This window comes from Nicotiana tabacum, chromosome 22, assembly GCF_000715075.1.
Source record: "Nicotiana tabacum cultivar K326 chromosome 22, ASM71507v2, whole genome shotgun sequence".
Lineage (NCBI taxonomy): Eukaryota > Viridiplantae > Streptophyta > Magnoliopsida > Solanales > Solanaceae > Nicotiana > Nicotiana tabacum.
This window is the reverse complement of record NC_134101.1, coordinates 59,445,019-59,457,305: the sequence shown is the minus strand read 5'-3', so window position 1 is coordinate 59,457,305 and position 12,287 is coordinate 59,445,019. Positions and strand designations below refer to the sequence as shown.

At 34.2% G+C, this 12,287-nt stretch overlaps 1 protein-coding gene across 1 annotated transcript; it reads right to left on the bottom strand.

Annotated features, from left to right (window-relative positions):
- Positions 1-3,329: 3,329 nt before the first annotated feature.
- LOC107787927 (uncharacterized) lies at positions 3,330-7,592 on the bottom strand. The gene is made up of 5 exons (XM_016609543.2): positions 7,188-7,592; positions 6,962-7,068; positions 5,645-6,101; positions 3,848-3,966; positions 3,330-3,731 (listed from the first exon to the last, which is right to left on the bottom strand). Exons 1-5 carry the CDS (start codon positions 7,575-7,577, stop codon positions 3,533-3,535), a joined length of 1,272 nt encoding a protein of 423 aa, XP_016465029.2. The 5' UTR covers positions 7,578-7,592; the 3' UTR covers positions 3,330-3,532.
- Positions 7,593-12,287: the final 4,695 nt, after the last annotated feature.

The following is a 12,287-nucleotide window of genomic DNA, read 5'->3' as shown; positions in this document are numbered from 1 at the left end:
ATTCGCTCGTGGAGATAAGTTTAGATCAGGTCAAACTCTTTCACCCGGAACATGTTCGGCTAAAACTGCTCCAAAATAACCACCCGATGATTGAGGGATATCCCTATTTTGCGGAATCTCATTATTGCAAACGTCTTCAGCCTTGACGTACATTTCCACCATTTTTATCACAAGAAATTTCCGGTATTCATCCGGAGTCCTCAAAAAATCTCTCAGAGTTTCATCGTCTTCGATGTTAAACTTAGCATAACAAGCAACCCATTGCGGAGTGACAAAATACGAATATTTTTCGATTACTTTAATATTCACCAAACGTTTACTCACACTCATTTATTTACATAAAAACGATACCAATGTATCGTACTCCATTGTAAGTGGCAACTTAACATGACACTGTGGAGAACAACTATAGCTTACTGAGTTATTCTCTACAATAACCTCACCCCACCCCCACCCCCACCCCCAACCCCAATATAATGAAACCTTAATTCTTCGTTGTTCAAACATTATGACAAAATGCAAAATAGCTTAACGACCAAATATTTAACGAACAAATATTTCAGAAAACTTGAAGGATCATGAATGGATTTTTACAAAATTCTGAAACTCTTTAAATAAAGAAAAAATCAATCTGGGGGTATAATTATTTGACATATAGCGCCTTAAATATGCGTGTTATACCCGGTTGAATTATTGGTATGTCAGTTAAGTCCAGAAAAATTATTTGTGGGCTCAATACTTAAGTATAGCGCAGTTATTCACCGCGTATACCTTAACGGACAAACGTGTCGTTAAGATATAGCGCGGTGAATAACCGTGCTGTACATATTATGGTGCCCAGTCTTATTTTTCACACATTATAATTCGTTGAATCCAAAAGAACCACACTTTGATTCAGGACTTGTCAAAAGAACTACGTCGCTCCGAATCACTCATTAATCCACTTAGACGCATTATTACGCTTTTGATATGACTATGAATGGAGATCATTCTTTTATACGCCCGAGGTCCACTCATTTACTTTGCTGACTGCTGTACTCAAGATTACTAAGTATAATTTCCAATTTAGGCAACTTTATTTATTTCCCTCCTTTCCATTCCTTTATGTATTTGACACTCGAAATCGCGACTAAAACGCGTCATAGGTATAGGTTTGTGATATAGTAGTAGTACTGTATATTTTTATTTGAATTTGAGTCAACCCAATTTAATATATACTCCCTCCATTCACTTTACTTGTCACTTTTCCTATACAGAAAAAATAATTTATTTTTTCTGTTTTGATTAATTATTCTTGCAAATACATTTTTTCTGTCTACTGCACGACTTTGGAACAAAGGGAAAAAAATGGATGATTACTGCAATGATGCAGTCAAAATTTCTCCTGGTTGAAACCATCATGTGTTATCGTTGAAGAATATCTGACCAAATATTTGAAAAAGACGCTGTTACGTTGTAGCCACAAGTAGGTAGGGGTGTTCGTGGTTCGGTTTGGTTCGGATTTTTCCTAAAAAGAAATCAAACCAATTAAGTCGGTTCTTCAAATATTGTAACCAAACCAAACCAGTTAAGTTGTTTTTTATCGATTCGGTTTTCGTCGATTTTGGTCGGTTTTTCGATTTTTCGGTTATTTATCGGTTTTTTCTTAAATATGAGACATACACTACCAAACACATATTTCGGAGACTACATTTTCAACGTAACTCTATCAAACCAATTGCTCTTTGAGAAATCTATCATTTACCAAGATATATTGATGATAACTGAATCAACTAGTGATGAATAATTTAAGTACTCAATTAAAAATTGATTATTTTTAACATGAAATAAATTCTTGTACTTAGAAAAAGAAAACTATCAATCAAACTAGAATGTAAAGGCAAAGAATTAGATTATTATAATAGCAAAAACTAGACTAAAAATATAAACAACTAATATGTACCATAAAATTTTAGAAACTTTATATAAAAATATACATATATATAGATGTAATAATAAATTTAAATACCTAATTCTATAGTTGGTTTGATTCGATTTTTTCGGCTATTTTTTTATTAAAACCAAAATCAAACCAAATTTGATCGGTTTTTAAAATTCAAAACCAAAACCAAACCAAAACTAAAAAGTATCATTTTTTTGATCAATTTGATTCGATTTTCGATTTGATTCGATTTTTTGGATTTTCATGAACACCCGTAGCCGTATTGGATAATGATATAAGGTAGCTTCAAACTTTGAACATAGACCTTAAAGTGAGAAAAGAGATAATGTTTGGCTCATGTGCTGCCTTTTTAAAGTCCATCCATCTTTAGATTCTTAGAAATCATTTGAGTAATCCACAAAGTGATGAAAATGCCGAATTTCTTTTCCAACTTAGAGTGAGAAAATAGAAATCTTCTAAACCTTGAATTAGAACTTAAAGCAAGTTGACAACGTGATATTTAGATCTAGTTTTATTTGATAAAATCACGTTGAAAAATAATCATGCTTCATCACATCTTTGGTGTCTACAAGTTAGTGAAGCTAAGGTTGAGTTGAATTGATAAGCAATTCGATGTTAGTAACTACTCCCTCCGTTCATTTAAGTGTGTATTTTATTATAATATCCATAATATTGATAGCATTTCAAAAGGTCTTGGGAAATAATATGGGGAATGAGTAGTTAATGATAAGGATAAAATTGAAAGAAAAAAAAATCTTTTCTCTTGATTTAGTATAGTGGACAAGTAAAAGTAAAAATGTATTTTTAATATAGTGGACAAGTAAAAGTGAAAATATATTTTTAATATAATAGACAAGTAAAAGTGAACGGAGAGAGTATATAAAACAACATCAAGTCACCAATAAGTTTTCAACTTCATTAAATAAGTACAAGCGATCAACTTTATTGAATCTCTTCTTTTTTTTAAATAATGGTGGTCTCCAAACTAGCTTGAGCATACCTCATTGAATTTCATTTTCACTTGATTCAAAAATAAATAAATGACGCTTTGAACTGAACCATAAAACCTGAAGAGGAAGTGTATCCACTTAGTACATCCTGTATGCAAGTTGACATGGTACTTTTGCGTTAAATAATCTGAGTCATTTGGTCTGTGTGGTCAAATTGAGTCTGCTATATCCATGTATCAATTAATATATTAAAATGTATTTGTATCCTTTATAGAGGCGAAGTACCCTCTATTCAATAGTATACGATTTCCTGTCCGAATAGGCAGTCATCTGAGAATCAAAACCAAACTTTAAAAATTTAGCTTGACCTAGTTCATCATTCTGGAATCAAGTTAATCAACAAAGAACATATGGAGTGAATTAAGGAAACTTATAGATGAGGGTACAATTTTTTTTGTGCATTAAAATGTATCCAAAGAACACAAGAAATTTAAATTACATCATAGTTTAGTGTCTTGTTTTCAAGCAGTTCTATGTCAACCTGCTAATTGCTTCATATGTTACGGTCTAGATTCCCAAGAAACGGAAAATAACTTGTTACCTAGGAAAACTTACATGAAAACAAGGCAGAGATAGAAAGCTAAGCAACACCTACAATGTAAGCGTTCCATGAATCTTGTTGTTGAAAACTTGTAACCTCTTCATACTTTATGTCTCGTCCAGCAGTAAGCCCATATGTGCTTTTGATTTCTTCACTGTCAGGCATATGTCGGATCCAGAAGTGGACCGACTGAAATCCAGCTTCTTCCAAACAATCTTTGATCTCAGGCAATGACCACCTATACACAAGAAAAAACAAGAAATTAGATGAACAGCAGCGACAGAGTAAGTACTGCTGCCATAATAGAATGAGGAAGTGACATTTTCTATATAATGGAGGAGGAAAGCGACTTACAGTCTCCAGCTATAGGAAAATGCATGGCGAATTTTCCTTTGTGGTTTGTGCAGATTAAAATGGAGGCTGATCCTCGTTTTCCGTTTAATGATGTCGAATTCAGCTTGCTCCCAAACATACTGTGAAATAGATAGCAGACTTTACAATTCAGTCATTTAACAAACAAACTAAAGACAATGTTCCAAGATCTTTTTTTCTTTTTTGACCCACAGGTTGTTTGGAAGTAACAACTCTTACAAATAGCAGAATTATTACATAGGATGTCAAGCCCTCAGGCCAGGTTACGGCTTACCACCTAAATTTTCTGAGAAATATCATTCATCCAGATGCTTCATACATATCAAAGTATGCCAAAAAGAAACCTAAAGCTAGCATTTCGCTACAAAAGCCTCCTTGCATGTTCTTTTCCAACTGAAGCAATTAATTAAAGGAACTAACCCCTAGCTCACCACAGCAACAGAAGTAAGGATATCCCACCTGTCCCCATTCCATGACCAGTTGCAATTTATACACTAGGCATGTCTACCGCGGTGAATTCAGCTGTGAGATAAGATGACAGAGATAATAACAGTTTTGTCACTAAGATACAAGGCATAGGAATATGTTTAGAAGATTATCAGGTCATCTGTATCAACATGGCTCTTTGCATTTTTGTCCAAATTCTGGGATTTTTGGTTCAGTTTTGTCTAATCACTAAATCAACCTCGAATTTCTAATAAGCCACTTCAGCTAATAGCAAAAACAGCCTAATCAAATCAAACAGAATTCAACAGTTCTTCCAGCCTTCTGATGGCTCTTACCTCCGTACCGCAAAAGGGAAAAAGAGAAATGCTCAAGCTGAATACTCAATCAATGACATAGAATCCTTCAATGAGTGCCACTATAATCTGTCTGTATGTACTCACATATATTTAGATATACATGATAAAAGTAACCATCTTGGAGCCATGCCCTAAGGTGTGTGCCATTTTATCAATCACATAATCATCCCCTTAACAAGACCTAATTTTCTTGATCAAAACCTACTTCACATTATCTTTTTCTTGTCTGTCATGTCACTAAAGAATTATTTGACATAATGAGGACATTAAAGAATTGTATCACAAAGTTTTTATAAGATGGGATCCAATAAAAGTAACCAAGACATAACTCTTTTATTTAATATATGGTCTTTACCTTAAACTAAAGTATAATTTTCAGCCAAACAAGATTATACAAATTCATTTTCTCTTTAAAGATTATGATACTAAATTTCCTTTACAGGAAAGGTTATACATGTTTTATAATTATTCTTCTATTAAGAACGTAGAAATAAGTTTTGCATGGCTAGTGTTAATTGAAGAAGTTGTAAAATTTGGAGGAAAGGTATGGCAAAAGAGTAAGAGCTATAGGGTTGCATAGTTTTGGGGGGGGGGGGAGGTTTGGTGATAGCAGTAGGGGATGATAGATCGTAGAAGGGCGTTTTCTTTTGGAATTGTTGACTCTGTCACCGATTTGACTAAAATGTATCTTCAAATAAACAGACTTTAAAGCCTTAAACGGTGAAGATAAGCAGGTACAGCCCAACTATAATGACGAAAATGCGTAAAAGAGTATCAGCATCCCCAGAACTGTCATGTCCACATTGAAAAATTTTCATTATAGCAGTGTTCCAAATGGTCCTGAAAAGGAAGTGACAACAAAGAAATTATATGCTGAAATTGAATAACTAATAATATGGTAAGAAAGATCCAGATTCTAGTACATGTAATTCAATGACAGAAGACAAAGGATCTCTTTTAGTTTGGATAGACATACTGTGAAGTTAGGAAATCTTCTCTGCATCCTCAGCTCTTGCTCTGCTGATGTGCCTCCGTATAGATCCATCACAAATATACCACCCTTCTTATTCAGAGCAATTAAGGCATGTTTGAAGTATGAAACTAGTTCTTGGCGAGTATGAAGGCAACAACAACTGTAGTTAAAAGCACAAACTATATCCCTTGCAGGAAATTGAAAATCCTTCATCAATTTATGATCAGGAGAACCATCTTCACTATCTCCTAATGTTATGTTTTGCATGAGATTTTGAGTAGCGGCATTAACCAATTTGGCCTTAAGAGGTTGCAACACATTACCATGAAATAGGAATATTCTGGAAGAGACATCAGCACCGACTTTGTTCGCATTGTTCTCCATGCACCAATCAAGTGCCTCAACATCCAAATCTAATCCTATAGCCGTGCGCCTAGTATCATTACGGAGCCATTCAGTACTGCCAAAATGTATCAGGAGAGGTGGTGTTACAAAACAACAGTTGAGTTAGCTGATGAAGTTGCAAAGGGAATGAGTTGAAACTATGCATTAATCTTTTTTTGATTGGTGAAACTATGCATTAATCTATCAGCATCAGATAAGTGTTGAAAAAAAAAACAGTTGAGTTAACTTACAAACTCGCAAACAGAATGCGTCGAGACTATGCATTAATTTATATCTAGTAGTCGATCCCACTAAACTACATTTTTAGTCTTGATGGCTAATAGGTATAAAACTATCATAGGTTCAGCATGGAGACCAATCTGAGATACAACTTGAGGAATAATCTTAACTCTAAAGCTTGAAAGAAATAATAACTGCAAAAAAAAAAAAGGAATACTCTTTTTCCAGAACCATAATCAGTAGGCAAATGTAGTCTATCAACATCCTTAATACCAAAAGTTTCAAATTCAAATTTTCAGGTAAGATATGCTTTCAGTAGGTGAAGTTTTACTCCATTTGAAACAAGGCAACATGATCATGCTCGTAGAAATTGCCACGCCAAAAGTAAACCTAATATTATGAAACAGATCAGCTATAAAGAAGAACTAATTAAAAGAGATAAGCTAAAATGACAGCCTTCTGCTGGTGCATCACCTAAATTACTTGGCCTCAAATACAACAAACTACTGGACAGCTTGCAGCAGTATAATTGCTCAAATATCTAAATGAAATCAAATCCCCTAAGGACCTTATATTGATGACCACTAATAGTTATGCATACCCATCCAGGAGCTGATTTGCGATGGCGTAAAATACACCAAATAATTAAAGCACTATACTAAGTAAATAGTATACATGGTAGTTGAAAGTGTGTACCTCAAAAGAGCAGTGCCGCAGAAATCTTCCTGGAAATGGAGAGGCACCCTCCCACCTACGTACATCAAGAAGAATTTCTGCAGGTAACTTATGTCCCCTTTTGGTGACTGCACCAATAAACAAGATACAATAAGATTACTCCACTTTATCCAATTAGCTACCATAAATTACTACTGATATAGTAAGCAAGAAAAAGAGGAGACTTTGACAAATGGGTATTTCTTGCCTGCACAGATTGTTGATATAGAGAAAACTTTGAAGGGACATCACTAGATGAAACACTGAGATCATCTTGACTCTCTTTTTCAATTTCTGGGTTTTCATCTTCTTGTTCTTCTTCTGCACCAGGGGACTCAGTAGGTGGGACAGCTGGGTATTCTTGCTCTTCCTCTTCAAGATAGTAAGCTCTATCTCTGCGGTTCTGTTGGTGGCTTCGCTTCTTCCCGTTTTTCCCCATTCTCACAGCTTTTTCACCCTTTTTTTCTGCCGCCAACGGACTTGGTAGTGACACAGCGACGACTATGTAAAACCTTTTTGTTGCAGAGAGGTTTTGCGTCTCTTTTTTTTCCCTTTGTGAAGGATTATTAGATGTAGTAACATGTTGCATAGACCCCATAACCTCCTAATTGTAAACTGATGACCACCTAAGTTCTGAAAATTGAGCAGATTGGCCTATTAAAATTTGTTACATTGTACGGAATTTTGAGATGGTTAAAATTTTATATTTTTATATTTGATATATAACACCTTGACTTACTCATGGATATGTATAAATGAGCTAAATTTTGTGTCAGTGAATAATATTTACTAAGGAAATCAAAATTTACTTTCCCTTTTTTTATCAATAAATAAGTGACAGGAACAAAACACTTATAGTTGTCCGAGGAAATGGGACATCATGGCCATTTACAATATTGACATAATGCAATTTTATTTGACAACTAATTTGATTTGCGTTTGGTAAAACAAAATCTACATTACTTTAAAATTTTAATCCAAAAGTTTCAAAAGGTTTTAAAAATATTCAAATTTTTGAAATTAGCCCACTAATACTCCCAGTTAATATGAAGCCATATTATCTAAATTAGAACAAACCAATGATCTGATAGTTGAAATTAGGGTCACGTTCCCTATCTTATGAGGCAAGATTCTTATTATTAAGTGAAACATAAAACTCTTACTTTAAGATGGGACTAATTGCGTTATCCATAATGGAAAAGGGGGGCAAAAGTGAACTTAGGAAAACCACGGGTGCTTTCTTGCAATAAAAGAACTTCATTGTTTCAGGTTGCAACTGAGCAGCGTATAACTTTGCAAATCTATAGCCCAAAGACAATAGGCCCAATCCGAAAAACCTAGCATTTTTTCACACAACCGGCATTTTTTGCGTCAATGCTATTCAACTTTCCTATTTTTGAGGAAAGCTTTTGTACTTATCTCCGACGAAAATCAATGTTTCACTATTCACATTATGAGATAATTAATAAAGATATATTTAAATATAAAAAGAGAAAGGAAAAAAAAAAGAACTTGTAGTATTTTTACTTTTGTCGGTGGCAGAGAATTTGTTGGGTTTCAATTAAATAGTTACTAAGCATATAGTATATGAATATAAAAGTAGAAGAGCTCGATTAAACAATGAGTAAAATTGTCACGGCCTAAAATTCTCACTTTCGGGACCGTGATAGCGCCTAACATTTCATTGCTAGGCAAGCCAATGATAGAATAATTTAAATCATTTTTAACAATCCGTTTAATTAATTAGTAAAGAAACCAAACAACCAGAAAAATGTCTGAATTAAAGTGAACAACTAAAATTAATAACATTATCTAAATACCAACCCAAAACTAGAGTCACAAGTGCACGAGTTTCTAAAATAATACAAACATGGTCTGAATAAAATAAAGTTTTCTGAAAGAAAGCACACGGCTAAAATAAAGTAGAAGCGGACTTCAGAGCTGCGAACGACGTGCAACTATACCTCAAGTCTCCACGGATAGCTGAATCCGAGCAAAATCTACAGTACACCGCTGAGACCAACTCTGAAATCTGCACAAGAAGTGTAGAGTGTAGTATGAGTACAACCGACCTCATGTACTTTGTAAGTGTCGATCCTAACATCGACGAAGTAGTGACGAGGCTAAGACAGATCGCTTACATTAACCTGTACGCAATAATAATAATAATAATAATAATAATAATAATAATAATAATAATAATAATAATAATAATAATAATAATAATAATAATAATAATAATAATAATAATAATAATAATAATAATAATAAAAATAATAATAATAATAATAGGAATAGAGGTAAGACAGGTAAATCATATCAATAATTAAAATTATTTCAGCAGTCATAAACCTTCAATTAATTTCCGTTGCGGCGTGCAACCCGCTCCAACAATATAAACTTAGAATAAAATTCGTTGCGGCGTGCATCCCGATCCAACAACATAAACTTTCAATAAATCCGTTGCGGCGTGCAGCCCGCTCAACAATATAAACTTAAAATTAGATGTGTTCATAAAACCCGAAAAATCGAACCAAACCGAAAACCAAACCAAACCGACTAAAAAACGATATTTTTAGGTTTGGTTTGGTTTTGGTTTTAAATTTTAAAAACCGATCAAATTTGGTTTGATTTTGGTTTTAATCAAAAAATAACCGAAAAATCCGAACCAAACCGACTATAAAAGTGGCTATTTAAATTTATTATTACACACATATATATATGTATATTTTTATATAAAGTTTCTAAAATTTTATGGTATATATTAGTCATTTGTATTTTTAGTCTAGTTCTTTGCTATTATAATAATCTAATTCTTTGCCTTTTAGTTTGATTGGTAGTTTTATTTTACTAAGTACAAGAATTTATTTCATGTTAAAAATAATCAATTTTTAATTGAGTACTTAATTTATTCATCATTATTTGAGTCAATTATCATCAATATGTCTTGGTAAATAATAAATTTCTCAAAAAGCAATTGGTTTGTTAACGTTACGTTAAAAATGTAGTCGCCGGAATATGCGTTTGGTAGTGTATGTCTCATATTTAAGAAAAAATCGACAAATAACTGAAAAAACCGAAAAAATGACAAAAATCGAATCGATAAAAAATCGAGTTAATTGGTTTGGTTTGGTTCCAATATTTAAAAAATCGACTTACTTGGTTTGGTTTCTTTTTAGAAAAAAACCGACACAAACCGAACCATAAACACCTGTACTTAAAATAAATCTGTTGCGGCGTGCAACCCACTCCATCAATATAATTAAATAATTCTTAAATGTAAAAATACTCCAATAAATACCGCATGTAACAAAAAAAATATTAGGCAACAAAGCATACAATAATTATGATTTATTTAGGAAACAAGTAATGACAAGTAGCAATTAATTGTGAAGATCGGGGAGAAATATGCAATTTAATATTTAATATGCTAAATGTCAAGTATCAATTAAGACATATAATTCAAATAAGCATGTGGCAATTATAGCATGAATCCAAGACATAATATTGAACGAGGAATATGAGAGAAATAATTAATATAATAATTAATTCGTGATTTAAAATAATTTATGATTTTCAGATAAATATGCAAATAATCAATTCGACGACGTATAGGCACTCGTCACCTCGCCTATACGTCATTATACATGAAATTCACTTAACAAATAATTCAAGGGTTCTATTCTCTCAAGTCAAGGTTAACCACGACACTTACCTTATTTTTCAATTCCAAGTGATCATTCGACCACAACTTTTCCTTTCGAATTAATCTCGAAACTAATCAAACCTAACAAATTATTTACAAACAGTTCAATTTGAGCTTTAGAAATTATTAACAATTCAAAAGAGACTAATTTAAGTTTTTTTCGGAAAAGTCAATGCAGGGCCCACTTTTCGGAACCCGATGAAATATTACGGAATCTGGACACCCGTTCCGATACGAGTTCAACCATGCTAAAATTATCGAATTCCGACATCAGATTGTCTTTCAAATCCTAAATTTTCGATTTTGGAAAGTTTTACAAAATCTCCAATTTCTTCCATCTAAATCTGAAATAAATGACGAATATAAACATGAATTTATGATAGTTAATCACTTTCGGATATAGAACACTTACCCAAGTTGAAATCGTAAAAAACTCCTTTGAAATCGCCCAAATCCGAGAATCAAAACTAAAAAATGAGCAAAAATGGCTAACACCCGATTTTATATATTCTGTCTAGCATTTTCGCATATGTGGGTAAATTTTCGCATATACGGATTCGCATTTGCGAGACAAGGCTCGCATTTGCGGAACAGGGCAGCCAAGCAGAGGACCGCTTGTGAGGACCTTCACGTCACAGAAGCGACTACGCAGATGCGCGAGGGGAACCGCAAAAGCGCGAAAGATCGCATCTGCGATCATGGTACCGCATAAGCGGGCATCGCACATGCATCCCAAGACTCGCAGAAGCGAAGCTTCTCCCTTGGCCTCAAAAATCTGCGAGGTTTTGGCCGCAGGTGCGGAGCCGCAGAAGCGGCCAAAAAGGGACGCAAATGCGATTTTTGTTGGGCAGTGCTGAGACCGCAAATGCGGTCATCTCGCCGCAGAAGCGAGACCGCACATGCGGAAGGGAAGGTGCAGAAGCGGAAGCGGGTAGCTGAGGGCATCTCCACAGAAGCGGAATATTTGCCGCACCTGCGGAACCGCAGAAGCGGTCAAGTGACCGCAGGTGCGAGAAGTCGCTGGGCAGAAGGGTTCTTTAAGAACGGGGATTTGGCCCATTTTCTACCATTCTCTCTTGGTTGGGCAATTTTTGGAGAGCTTCAAGTGGGTTTTTTTCATCATCTATGCCAATATAAGTTATTCCCATCCATTGCAAGATAAATACATGATTTTTATATGGATTCAAGCATGAAAATTTGTAGAAATTTGGGATTTTGAAGGAAAATCTAGAAATTTATATTTTTGGATTTTGACCACGAATTTGGGAATGGAATTGAGAATAAATCATATATTCGAGTTCATGATGTTATGGGTAATTTTTATCTTCGAAAATTTCCGGAATCCGGGCACGAGGGCCCGGGGTGAATTTTAGAAATTCTTCAATTTGGTTTGGAAATTCACTTTAATAGTTAGAATGTGAATTTTTGAGCATGTATTGACTATTTTATATAACATTTGACTAGCTTCGGGTCGTTTGGCACTGAGTTGAGGATTTAAAGTATAATTTGGACCGGAAAGTAAGCTTTGAGATGAGGTAAGTCTCCTGTCTAACTCCGTGAGGGGGGAACTACCCCTAGGTGATATATTTGATGTGTGTAACT